Source organism: Capronia coronata (assembly GCF_000585585.1).
Source record: "Capronia coronata CBS 617.96 chromosome Unknown acBCG-supercont1.2, whole genome shotgun sequence".
Lineage (NCBI taxonomy): Eukaryota > Fungi > Ascomycota > Eurotiomycetes > Chaetothyriales > Herpotrichiellaceae > Capronia > Capronia coronata.
The window spans coordinates 1,535,827-1,548,868 of record NW_006912894.1 but is presented as its reverse complement, the minus strand read 5'-3'; the positions used below and the strand labels follow the sequence as shown (position 1 = coordinate 1,548,868).

Here is a 13,042-nt window from a genome sequence, read left to right as displayed (position 1 = left end):
CTCTGCCCGTGAGGTGGGCGTCCGATGGCAGCTCACTGGAGTCCTTGTGGCAGTGTTTTTGATCACATCCTCGGGGATGCAAATCATGTATCGCAAATCTGCATCTTCGTGTCGGCAGATTGTACCTACCCCTAAGCCCTTCATCCGGGCCTGAGGTGTTCTGTGAATAAGGACGAATTGTCCTGTCAATCATGGGGACTGGTACGGTGGAGTGGTGAGTTTATCCGATGCAAGAGCCTGCCAGGGGGAGAGGCCTTGGAAGTCGTTCTCTCCGCCAGGATCCGCCATCTGTACGACTGGCTTCGCTGTGTATGGTATGACGCGGATTGATCGATCAGCAGTCATTCAGTCAAAGACTGTGGCATTGAGTATAGCGCATGCTATGCATACATGCTCAGCCCGGGTTGGGGGTCACCACGTAGTAGTCCTTCGAGGGGTCTTCATAGACGAATGTGCTTGACGTGCTCCCCCAACTTTGACTCGAGGAAGGCGAATGTTCTGCATCGGTTGTGTCTGTGGTCGATTCAGAACTGGACTCTCTCTTGAGCAGACGACTTGGGGCGTCTTTGATTTGAGGTGCCCTGAGGAGCTGAGTGAAAACATTTTCGACATGGAAACCTCTCCTTTTGGCAGTCTGAAAAGCTCTTGAAAGCCAATCAGTAGCAGCAGTGTTCCCCATCGTTTGATAATATGCCAGGGCTCGGTTGGCTGGGAAGTTGACAATGTTTGCTCCCCATGCCCCCATCTCTGGTTGTAAACAATAAGTGACTGAGCGGCATATGTTGTTGGCGTAACGGTCTGCATTACACAGCTCCTTCAGCCCATTGCGGTCAAGGGAGTCCGGCAGTTGATGTGCCTGGAAATCCAAAGTTTGTAATATATCTTCCACCACCTCCGCCAAAGCCAAAGAACAAGTGTAGTAAACCAGACGAGCGTGAACAAACAAGTGATTTTTAAACCAGAGATCGGTCCCAAACGGATAGCCATCGTCGTCGGCAGGCTGGTGCTTGACCGAGCGTGGAGTAGCTCCGGTCTTTGTGCCGCCCCTCCACTGGTTCAGGCGGGTTTGGAGGTCCTCACATTGTTGTAAGAGTTGCACCAGATCTTCTCCAATGCCGACTGCCTTTTCGCAGAGGAGATCAAACTTCTCCAAGATACTGGGGACGTGGGTGGCGAGGTCGACCATCCTGTCAAAGTAAGTCTTGTGCTTTTGGGTGGCCCAAGGAACGGTGAGCCATTCCTCTGTGGCCAAATAAGTCGATTTTCTCTGCAGTATGGAGGCGTAAATGGTCGGTATCCTGGAAGCCAGAAAGGGGTGATGAGCATCCCACTCTTGATGCCGCTCTGGTCCACGGAGTTGAATGAGTCGGGCGGCCCCTTTAGCATGGGTGATCCAGCTCCGCGAGTTGAAAGCAGGTCCTTCCAGTACTTCGTACAGGCCCAGTAGCATACAGGCCATCAGAACCTGGTTAGAATACATCCGCTTCGGATCAAACAGAGCGCCTTGCAGTTCTTTGAGGGCATTGCCGTAGAATTTGGCGCTCTCATGCACGAGGCGAACATCTTTGTTCCCCTGACCGACTCTTGAGATACTCAATGCAGAGAAGGCTTCCTCGAGGGATCGGTCTTGGTCGGAGATATCCTGGAAGACCTCCGCCCAGTTCATGGGATGACCACAGCGCAGGATAAAAGCATCCCGGCAGGATGCATCTCCTTGGGGCATGTACAAGTCCCAGAACAGACTTCGACATTGCGACTCCACGGCGGCGCGATCGACGGAACGCTGTAGTGCAGCCGGCGTAGGCTTTGCATAAGAGAGGAAGACGGCGTTTTGGACAGCCTTACTGGCCGGATGGATGATAAAGGTCGTATCACGGCTGTATCCCCCACAAGTGTAGCCACTGGAGGCACACTGGCCGCATATTGGACGCTTCTGATCACACTAGAGAGCATATGAGTCGGTGGACAGCGGGTATGGAGCTGGGCTGGCGGTCTACATACACCTTTCTTTCGACGTCGACATGTATTGCAGCCCTTGCTTTTCCCCGGCACACCAACCATGGCTAGCTGAGCATTCCGTGTCTCGATCGAGGGTTGTCACCCAATGGCGGGAGAGAAGTTTAAGATCACCGTAGGTTCAGGCGCAAGAAATTACCGAAAGTATTTTGGGTGGGAGACAAAAGAGTATACATCTTGCGCGAGTGGAAAAGTGAGATCAGAACAACGGCAGCGGAGAGGCCGGAGGATAAATGGGTGACACGAGTGCCCAGAGACACTAGGTACAGCCTGGGTTAGGTACTAAAGGTATAAGACTGGCAGTTTTACTGTAGTTGTTCAACACCAGTGAACATACTCTGTAGATACCCATGGAAAAGCCGCGCGATCCGTGCCCTGTGAGTCGTCAAGCCTAAAGATACAGTCGATCGCCTTATTAACGGAACTTTCCAGGCTCTTGTGAGGCTCAAGAGCCTTGACTGGAGCGTAAATCTCAGCTCATAGGTTGGATGGGCGAAGCCCAACAAGCCCGGCGTTGTCTCGCTCACTAGCCATCTGGTAGTGTGGTCTTTGACTGCAATAGTGTCTGTTGCTAAGGCCTCAATAGGCAGAGCGTAAGGAGCGGTGGTGTTAGGCGCTCCTTAAGCATTGGAGATGAAAATAATTTAGGGCAGCGGGGGGTTACCTAATCAGATCCAACCTCAACTGGAGTTGGACTCCAAGGCCTACTAGGCCCCGCGGTTAAGTGGCTCTACAGGCTCTAGACTCGATGGCTCTGGGGGACGCTTATCCACGTCTTAACTGGAGATATCTGGTACTCTCTACGTCACTGTTAACTGCGTTCTTGTCGCCCCACCATCGTCGGCGTCAAAAGAGTCAATGCGCAGTTGATTGTAAACAAATCGCCAGGTCTCTCTCGGTTTCTCCCTTCTACACATCTCATTGCCAGCAGCTAATTTGCTTTTCGTCCAGCACTCCAGGCAGTTCTTTCTTAATATGCATAGTTTGTGATTGTTTTCTCCACGCATCGTTTGTAATGTTAACGGCCTGACACGACTCGCTCAATCGGCCGACAAGAGTTGGCGCATCTCCTAGCCCACACACGCCACACTTGCCTCCCGGGGATGGCTCCTAGCGGCTCCCGAAATTCGTCTTCCACAATGTCTCCGAGACAGAGGTTCCAGGCGCATGTTCGAACGTTGAGTACTGACAGTCTTTCGACATCGGGATCGCTGGCATCACCTCAACGATCCCCAGAGCTGCAGCATGTTTCCAGTTTACGGGTCCAACCACGAGATAGTCCCCCTGCGCAATATGTCTCCGGGCCACACACAATCTACAGACTCGGCGACTCTAGCCTGAGTCCAACCAGGAGTTCCCAGTACGAGCCCCCTTTCATTCGAGAGGAGCGGGAAGCATGGAGCAGGGCATCTCCAGGTCGTACGCTGAGAGGCAGATCTCAAGACATGTACATTCTGCAACCACCAGAAGAGGACGACGCGGTAATACAACCAAGCAAACGTACGCGACGACTGAAATCACTCACCCCTTCGACGCAAGCTCTAGACGATGATGAGAAACCAACGACTAGTCGAGGGCATAATGGCAACCTGACCGACGATTTGGACCATAGACAACGGAATTCCAGGTTCGCCGAGGGGAGTATGAACGAGAGATCTGCTGGTGTCTCCTCTGCTTGGGGTAAACAGGGCTCCATCACCAGCGTTTCTGGTACCGAGTCGGACAATGACTCCACTCCTCGAGCCTCGCCTCAGCGCTCCTCTGTCGATTTGGAGGAGTTCAAGCCTGCAGCTGTGACTCCGGCCACGTTGAAGCAACGTCTCTACAAGCTCGGAACTGCCTTCAAGCCCCACGAGCACAGCACGAAGCAAATAGAGGAAGAGGCACAGCCCGCGAAGAAGAAGAAAAAAGGCCTTCGAAAGAGCATCTCTATGTGGAACATACACGGCATTGGAGGAAAGATGAAGACGTTTGGTGGATCGTCAAACGACCTGACCCCGAACGCGGCAATACAGGACCATACTGCGGATATCCTCAACGACCGAAAGAGAAGAGCGGAAGAAGCATATGTTCAACAATTCGGACCGAAAAAGAGAAAGTCGAACGCTGCTCAAAATATGCCCCTTGACGATCTAGCACTGGAAAAAAAGACTCCTTCAGCAACAGAGAGCAGGCCAATCTCTCGTCGTGAGAGCAAGACTCCGACCAGAACTCGACGTGTGAATCGGTCTTCCACGGTGGAGGCCCCAGTCGACTTCGACGTTCTCAGCTCTCATAGCGATATAGATCACCACAAACGTCCAAGTCGCCGAGAATTAGAGAAAGAAAACCAGCAACTCCGCGCCCTGTTGCGACAACAGCATCAAGAACCTGTCTCGGACTCTACTCATTCACAACCAAAGCCCACCTCCACGCAGTCACGGCAGCCACCTGAATCTGAATGTGTGTCCGAGACCACGCCAGGAAAAGCACTAGCAAACCAAGCACCCAAGAAATCACAAGGAAGAAATTTGCCTCCAGTGCCCCAAATACCAGAACGAGTCGCCTTGCAGAATTTAAGCAACGCGAGGAACCAGTCTCAAGTGAAAGCCAAAAGCGCCAACAGCAACACCAGCACCAATACCAACTCTAACAATAACGGCTCCAACGGCTCTGATGCACCGAAGGAGCTGACTGCGATGAGCATGGCCACCATAGGCCTTCCGCGACCGGTCTCCATCATCCTTGAGGTAGATGAAGAGGGCGAGAACAAGAGTCCAAGTCCTCAGTGCGTGAAACGGCTGGAACCCAGCGAGGTCGAGAAGCGAAAGTTGCAAGAGCAGATGGCTATGCAGATCAAAGGATTCAAGCGGGAACAATGGGAGTGGCCGGAAGATGTGTTTTGAGCAAGCAAAAATTGCGGTACTGGGAATCAATATCCGGCGGGAGCTGAGGCAGTCGGTCATACGGGGATGGATGGATGTTCAACAATCAGATTCGGCGAGTTTCACGAGAGGACGAGACAAGAAAAACGGTGGAACACTTCTTTTCCGCTTCAGCATGTTAGAGTGTTGCGTCTCAATGGTCGCGGGAGCAAAATTTGATGGGATTGGAGCAGGAGGTGGGTGGTACGGTCAGGGTGGGTTGTTTGGTTACAACGATTGCAAGGCGTTTTTGGCTCCATGTTGTGTGTTCCATCGAGTTCGAATTGAGATCTCTCGCCTTTCTTGCCGGCGCTTTTGGACTGGGAGCGGCTCCCTTGACGAGATCCGCACTGCGTATCGTACGTAGGCAGCATAGCGTTGACTTTTGAGAGCCAAAAAAAGACGAGGCCGACGACTAGTTTACGAAGAGAAGACATGAAAATTCAATTGCCCTGACTTGATGAAGGATTCTTGCACTAAGAGTGAAATGCAGTTCAACGACCCTGTTCCTTGGACGCGCGGTAGATGGCGTCGGAGACGACGACGCAGTTTTGTTCACCATCCAGTCTAATAATAATAAGATGTTTCTGCGCAAAGATACGGTTTATACCACAAGATACAAAGCTACGTGGCCCCTGGTTGCCCAGGTGTATTGAGTTCTATTTTTAATCATACAAAAGAAAGAGATCTGATAAGTAAAATATATACAAAAATAAAGTAACGGTGTAATTCGAAGCCAAACCAAGTCTGAAAATGAGCGGAGAGAGTTTCCAACACTACCTAGGTACTAGTAATGTCTTGCAATTCACGTTCAAATCAGTTATGTCAAGATATACCTGGTCACGCGGTTTCCCAGAAGGTTCCCTTTCATCGCCTTCTCGAAGATCGTGATTGAGATTGTTCAATCTGGGCATGCGACTTCAGCTGCCGCGAAAGTAAGATAGCCAGTCGACGGAATGCCGTGATGATCTTGCCGGTCTGGACCAACAGCGGCAGACCGAGACACGCACAATCATGAAAGGGAGAGAACGATCATTCGAACTGTGGGTCTGACGTGCGATGGTTCTGAAGGATTGGTCCGGAAATGGAGTATACAGGTGTCTTCACTTGCTGCGGCTGCATTGCAAGCTCGACATGATGGAAGTTGTGAATGGTGAATGGCAAACGTTGTCGTATGTCGGCGTAGCTCGTAAGACATGATTTCTTGAATAAAGGTAGGGTTTCGCCAGCCCAGGAGCGACGACGTGCAATTTGATTTGGGTGTCATTGTTGTGATAGGGCCTGTCCGATGGAATCGTTGTGCAGGCAGATTTGATCAAGCCTTTTTGGGTTCAGGTCCAGAACCATCCGCTTCTCTTCGAGGTTCCCTCCTTACCGTCGCCTTTGGTCTGTTGCTCTGGACTGAGACTTTGCTGAGCCAAGGCATGCTGTACGGAGCCCTGGTCTGCACCGTCATGTTGCGGCTGACTGCGATCCGCTGTCGGAGGAAGTGTCTGAGTCTGCTTGTCAACGCCCACTTCTGCAGCTCTCGTTCGCTGGACGCTGGGGAGATTCTTCACTTCAACACTTTCATTGGTCTCTTCCGTCCCGTCCGCGAAACGTCTCTTCAGTACACGTTTCGTCTCGACGGAACCATCTGCAAGAGTGCGCGTGACTGTCGTGGTCAGGGTTGAGATGAGTGACTTCGAAGGTGCAGTTTGCTCTTCAGGGGCCGAGAAAGCCACTGAGTTCTCGTATGAGTATGCTGAAGAACTGGATGTCGAATAGGTAGATGTGTTGGCTGCTTCTTTGGTGACGGCGGATTCGGGCTCGGCCTGGGTTTCAGGTTCTGCGCTCTTCGACATTGCTTCGAAATCCTTCGTTGCCTGGTCCACGGCGGCGACGATAGAATCAGCTGCGGAAAGAATGCTTCCGAAAAGAGGGAAAGGACCGAGACGCTCGGCAGCCCTATCTACAAAGTCGTCAAGAAAGTCTTCCGAGGTCTCTTCATTCGAGTTTGAAGCTGGTAAGGTTTTGGGGGTTGCCGCTTCCTCGTCTTCCTTTTCCCAGACCTGCCCAGCTCCATCACGCCATCCGCCTTGTTTCTTTGGAATAGGCTGTGTGTCCAAGGACTTCGTATCAATCGAGCGTTTGATCAAAAGTCCTTGCTGGTCGAATCCCCACGCGGGACCAAGGCTTCCACGGTGAACTAACCCATGAATCCAGTCACTGGGAGTCCGCCAGGTTGAAGTGTCCCTGTCGACCATCTTGCCAGTCTGTTGCAGGCTGAGCAGGTCCTCAAAAGCATCTGCCCAAGGAATTTGCCTCGCCATCTTCTCATCGACATCTGTATACCACCGCTCGAAGAATCGTGGTCGAGAGATCTGAAATGATTGACCCGCGGAGTCCTGGATCTTGACCTTGAACAGCCTGGATTGGGAAGGGTTGCAGAGATATACGGGAGAGTAAGGGCTCAGTAGAAGCCAAGGAATGGTATGGTCGGTGTTGTCGAACGGGTTCATCCTCCGAGCTCCAAACAGTGTGTAAGTTGTCGGACGACTAACTTGTCTCCGTGCCGACAAAGAGTCGAACAGACTGATTTTGTCATTGCCGGACCCGGTCTCTTGCTCTCGCCGTTTCCCATCCCAGCCGAATGATGAGAACCAGGAGTCTGAGGATGTATTCGATGTCTTCCGCGAGGTCGACTTGATTACCGGAATCTCCGTCGCGGTTTCAGAGCCCTGGACTCCATTATAAGCGTCCAACTCAGTTCTCGGCTGCCCGTCCTCGTCATATAAGGCCGGAGAATTCTTTGCGTTGTCCGAGGCCGTTCCATTCAATGTCGAATTCGATGCGTTTCCTCCAGTCCACCATGGTGTATTATCGTTCGGGGACTTTTCACCACCTTCTACCACTTTCCAAGCCGCAGCCTTTGACTTTTCGAACTCCTGTCTCATCTCCTCCATTTCCTGCTCGAACTGCTTCCTCCAGCCCTCCTCCAACTCATTACTCCGGCGCATCAATTCGTCAAAATCCTTCTTCCATGCATCTTTCCCAGATGAAAAGCCGAACAGCTGCGGGATGCCTTGGAAGAATGACGAGAGTTGTTCGTCGGCAAAGCGACGGAACTGGATGAATGGGTTATCATCGTCTTTATCGGAGCGAGGATACGGGGTCTGGTAGGTGGGGAAAGGGTCGAGGGGCGGAGGGGTGGAAGCGTCGGCCGAGGTGTTATTCCTGTCGTCTGGCATCGCGTCTGAGTGACTATATGTACAAGGTTGGACTTCGGGCGGTATAAAACAAGGAGAATATAAGATGCAAGAAGCGAAGAAGTCGATGGAGAGACTCGAGGGAATAATGTTGATGCCTGCAGTCAGTCCATGATGTTCGACGCGGGGTTGAAGCCGTGCTATGATTGGTCCGGAGTCCGGATTTGGTAGATTTTGTGTCAGACCAACAGACTTCCGCCTATTCACCCGTCTGATTGGGTGTCTGCTCTCATCAAGGGTGGATAGACAATGGAAATGCTCGTCAGACAGTAATGACCGTTTTCTTGTGAGAACTTGAATGATAGTATTACTGTGTATAGCGAGGATACTACTAGGTATCACAGTGCAATACGGAAGATATAGAAGAGAATCACAACTTCGGTCTGTCCGGTATCTTCTCCCAGGCTTCGTCAAAGCCAGCCGACCGGACCCAATGAGGATCGCTTGCCTCCACCGAGTCGATTGCCATATGTCCCAGCTGCAACCACATGTCTCCCTTGATGGGGAAGACCTCGTCTGACTCTTCCTCGAAAGCTTTGCAAACCTGTTCTCCGTTCGCCAGAGCTCGGACTAGCTTACTGGCATGACCATCGTCAGGTAGTTTGTCCACTCGGCGTATGGTTTCGGGCCATGTATCGTTAGGCACCCTTGGTCTGTAGTTCTGGATCTCATCCACCCGGAGTTCAGGACATCCTCGGGAAACATACATGGCGAGATCCAGTCGACCTTTCCACTCGAGAAGCCTACATTTGCTCTCCACGCTCAACCATGGCTCTTTAATCAAGGTGGAAAAGAAGATGGAGCAATTGACACAGTGTATGAAAAAGAAGTCGAACTTGATCTGTTTCGTCGGACGCTGCGCCGCCCCAGTGAAGTAGACAGCGGCGTTGATCATTTCGGCAGTTTTCTTGTCGAGTTGATCAGGCTCTACGCTCCATTGCGCGGCAAGAGCTATCATCTCGTCCGGAGCCCGGACAAGGACGCCGTCCCTGACTTTATTGCCATCGTCCCAATGGGCGGAGGTATGCAGCTTGTCGTCTTGGAAACTCTCGTGGATGAGTTGAACCAGGCTCTTCGAAGATTTGGCCGTCTTTGCGGCATCTTCTGCGGCATGAAGGTACTTTGCAGTCCAGTTATCATGTATAGCAGCTTGAGCCAATGCCTCGACAATGATAGCAGGTTGCTTGAAGTCCACCCCGAAACCAAGATGAATTAATGGATGAAGAAAGCCTGGTCAAGATCAGCAGTCAGATCACAGGTGTATCAAAATCCATCATGCAAACTCACCAGCAAACATCCGCGTCAGCATTCGATCGGCATGCTCGGTTCGGGCGAAGACATGCTCATTTAGGACAGTCTCCCAGCCTTTGTGCTCAATCTCCTGGCGGAAGAAGATCTCGAAGTCATGGAAATACTGCTCTTTGCCGAGAAACTGTTTGAACCTGTCGGGGTTGGACATGGCCTGGACGTTCCCTTTGTTCACCGGAAACTGTGGTTTCTGGTACGTTTTATTGGTGTCGAAAGCATACTGTAGCTCATCGGGTGTGGCTCCCAGGGCATAGATTGTCAACAGATGATGAGCGATATGGTTATGAAAGCCACCCCTGTTGAAATACATGTGGTACTTGTCATGGTTCTCTTGAAGGAGCTGACTTCCAATCTTGGATGATTCGGTTGTAATGTCTGGCACATGGTAGACACCTGCGGTTGCAGGATTCAATTCAACGTGAACTGCGGTGGCCATGGTTTGGTGGCCCAGGACTTTGGCTGGATGGGGACGATGTAGATGGTGAGTTGTGGTAGATGAGCCTGGCTTCAATATACCAGAGGACAGTCTCAAGGCAGCGAATGGTCTCGACAACATTGATGACATATCGCGAACGGCCTCCTCCTCCGCCGTCTTCCCCTACCAGCATAGCAATTGGTCTTTCTGTCTTATAGTCTGGATGGATGGCGCGTAGTTCTGCGGGGGAAACATGTAAACCGGACTGATCTTTCCGCGACCCGAGCAATGAGGTCAGCAGAGTCGAACGACAACCAATAGAGGATTGTTTGTGCTGAGATGAGGGGCAGCCTTGTGTTCACTCGGAGGCGTTCGAGCCCGGCTTGCTGGGTGAGATGACCGCCATCTGTTATGGCACCCAGTGTTGGGCCTGGGCCACACGTTGAGACATCAACATGTTTTGTGTTCGGGCGAATTCCATTTTCAAGGACGTCATGAACTCACCATTCAACACAACAGAGGTTCCTAGGTATCTTCAACACGCCATGGAAGAATCATTCCTTTGTTCATGATTCGGCCTGATGCATTCTCGCCTAGCTTCCTGGAACAATCTTCGATCAATCTCGTTCCTGCTGGGGCCCGTGGCTGCCAGCAAAAAGATGGACTCTGGCCAGCTGCCGTCTCGAAGTTATATTCCCAAGAGTCCCCATGGACCATTCCCTTATTCACCGGCAGATCTGACGCCTATGGATGTTGGGAATGATTCCTCGTTCTACAATGTGCCTCGTTTTGTCACCCATATCGACGACAATGCAATCCTCAACCTGAGAAAGTACTATGACAGCGTTCTACCTCGGCAAGGACGAATCCTAGACTTCTGCTCCAGCTGGATCTCTCACTATCCGCCCGAGGTCCAAGATGCAGCAGCTGCAGGGACACTGGACGTACTCGGCGTGGGCATGAATGCACCTGAGCTGAGCAAAAACCCGGCGTTGAAGGGCTGGGCCGTGCAGGATCTCAATGAGGATCCCGAGGTACGACTGCCTGGATCTAGGGAAGGAAATCTTGACGCTTCGACATGCGTCGTCTCAATCGACTACCTGACGAGACCGGTGGAGGTTTTGCAGAGCATTCGACGGCAGACGAATGAAGGAGGCCAAGTGCATTTGATTGTCTCGAGCAGATGCTTCCCATCCAAAGCGGTAGGCCGTTGGCTGGATGTGGGCGAGGAGGAAAGACTGGATATGGTCGGCGACTATCTATGGTGGAGTGGATGGCGCAACATTGAGATTCAAACGCTGGTGGTAGGGACCTGGAGGAGAGATCCCTTGTGGGTGGTCAGAGGAGAGAATATTGCCAAAAGTGCAGGCACACCTGTGGGAAGGGTACTCGTCTAGGTACCTACAGGTAGGTACTTAGGTATATCTCCTAGCTGATCCTGGAGTTGGTCAGGGTATTTTTGCGAGTTGAGGCATCGCAAACCGAACCTTGAAACAGCGCAGGAAGGTGGGGCAGGAGCTGACGAGGCTGACGAGGCTGTGAGAGGGACAATTGCTGCACATCTGCCTTCATCAAGACCAGATCTACAGAGTACCTGGCTCCGCGCATCAGTCTAGTGGCTGGGGGCGCATTAGGGATGCAGAGATGTTGTGGCTGCCTGGAGAATGCCAGGAGGGCACCTGGAAACCAGTCTTGGGTGTCCTTTCACCCTCTGAATCACAGCCATGATGGCAGCCTCGCCGGCTACCTAGGCCTTTGTCCTTTGTGAGCACAATGCGGAACTTGCCACCCTCCTCACCCGCTACATGAATATCAGATACAGCATCCATGAACCACCCTCACAGCTTCATCGCGCCTGCTTCCAGACCAGCTGCCACGGTAGTGACCAGAACAGTACCGCCGAGCCTGTTAAGAGTCACTAGCTGCATCGGCGTCAACATCGACATCAACATCGGCATGACCATGTGATTGTCTGGTTTGCACTTTCATATTCCACCGCTCCATAACCTTTTCCTCCTTCTGATCTTTCATCTTCTCCCCTTCATCCTCTTCCGTCCTTCTGCCTGCCGAACCTTCATCCTATCAATCCATCAAATAGCAAGAACCCTCCATAATGGAGCTGGCCAGATTCATTGGGGCAGCCCTGGAAGACATCTTGTATATGCTGACTTTCTCAATCATTAATGGCTTCATCATCCTCGGAGTCTTCTATTTCGCCATCCACATCCTGCCTCACATCATACGCTTCGTCACCCCGATCGTCTCTCCTCCTCTGTCCCGCGTCTCTCATGCAGTCTCCAGACTCCAGCGCCCCCGGTCCTTCACCTTAGCCATGCAACCACTCGGTCCTGTCCCTTCGGAGACCTACCACACAGCTTTCCTGCTCGCCCAGGTCATGCCTGTCGACTTGATTCCGGGTGTGCTTGACATGGCAGGCTTCTGGCTTGATGTACCCTTGGCCTCCAGGACTTGTCCCATAACGGTGATCGAAACCACGGCAGGATTAGAATACCTGGCGGTGGACCTCCCAGAGACATTTCCAGCAAAGGGTCTGCGCTCACTCACCTTCACCGTCACCTCCAAAGACCAGGGATGGGGCTGGGACAACCACTTCTTCAACACGTACATGAACAGTCACACTTGGTTTGAGGTGGTGGTCTACCCCTCAAACTCGGGGCCGTCCACTGCTTCGAGCCGACCGAGACTCCCAGTGGCAAGAAAGATCATTACCAATGTCCACGCAGGCAGAGAGTACAAGACTCACACTGTACGCTGGAGCCACGACGATAAAGACGAGGAGATTGGCAAGCTTGTGCGGAGCATTCGTGGTGGAACACGGATTGCCCTCACTGTATGGGCCCATTATCCCGCTTGGGTCAACGACGTGAGGAGCGCCAGGATCGACTGCCAAGTAAATGCAGTGCGAAAGATGTGAACATTCGAAACTCGCGTCAAATGAGTTGTCCTCTGGTGCAACCATGGATGGCCAACCTGGACGGGACCTCGTTCCTTTGCTGGAGCTTGACAGACAATGTTGTGGGAGACTTATCGACAAGCACTTTTCAAGCTGACCTCTCCTCGATCGGCGGGAGAAGCCTGCAACGTTATTGCGGCATCGTCACCATATCGAAGCTGGATTTGACGCAACCGCT

General features: G+C 52.1%; 6 protein-coding genes across 6 annotated transcripts; 3 read left to right on the top strand and 3 right to left on the bottom strand.

Moving 5' to 3' along the window:
• Positions 1-394: 394 nt before the first annotated feature.
• A1O1_02227 (uncharacterized protein) lies at positions 395-2,061 on the bottom strand (the record flags this gene model as incomplete). The annotated part of the gene is made up of 2 exons (XM_007723138.1): positions 395-1,942; positions 2,002-2,061. The coding sequence occupies 2 exons, from the start codon at positions 2,059-2,061 to the stop codon at positions 395-397; spliced, it is 1,608 nt and encodes a 535-aa protein (XP_007721328.1).
• A 1,094-nt stretch (positions 2,062-3,155) lies between these two features.
• A1O1_02226 (uncharacterized protein) lies at positions 3,156-4,901 on the top strand (the record flags this gene model as incomplete). Its single annotated transcript, XM_007723137.1, has 1 exon — positions 3,156-4,901. The coding sequence occupies one exon, from the start codon at positions 3,156-3,158 to the stop codon at positions 4,899-4,901; it is 1,746 nt and encodes a 581-aa protein (XP_007721327.1).
• A 1,349-nt stretch (positions 4,902-6,250) lies between these two features.
• Positions 6,251-8,149, bottom strand: A1O1_02225 (uncharacterized protein; the record flags this gene model as incomplete). The annotated part of the gene is made up of 1 exon (XM_007723136.1): positions 6,251-8,149. The coding sequence occupies one exon, from the start codon at positions 8,147-8,149 to the stop codon at positions 6,251-6,253; it is 1,899 nt and encodes a 632-aa protein (XP_007721326.1).
• A 388-nt stretch (positions 8,150-8,537) lies between these two features.
• Positions 8,538-9,911, bottom strand: A1O1_02224 (uncharacterized protein; the record flags this gene model as incomplete). The annotated part of the gene is made up of 2 exons (XM_007723135.1): positions 8,538-9,397; positions 9,455-9,911. 2 exons carry the CDS (start codon positions 9,909-9,911, stop codon positions 8,538-8,540), a joined length of 1,317 nt encoding a protein of 438 aa, XP_007721325.1.
• A 638-nt stretch (positions 9,912-10,549) lies between these two features.
• Positions 10,550-11,287, top strand: A1O1_02223 (uncharacterized protein; the record flags this gene model as incomplete). The annotated part of the gene is made up of 1 exon (XM_007723134.1): positions 10,550-11,287. The coding sequence occupies one exon, from the start codon at positions 10,550-10,552 to the stop codon at positions 11,285-11,287; it is 738 nt and encodes a 245-aa protein (XP_007721324.1).
• A 716-nt stretch (positions 11,288-12,003) lies between these two features.
• Positions 12,004-12,825, top strand: A1O1_02222 (uncharacterized protein; the record flags this gene model as incomplete). The annotated part of the gene is made up of 1 exon (XM_007723133.1): positions 12,004-12,825. The coding sequence occupies one exon, from the start codon at positions 12,004-12,006 to the stop codon at positions 12,823-12,825; it is 822 nt and encodes a 273-aa protein (XP_007721323.1).
• Positions 12,826-13,042: the final 217 nt, after the last annotated feature.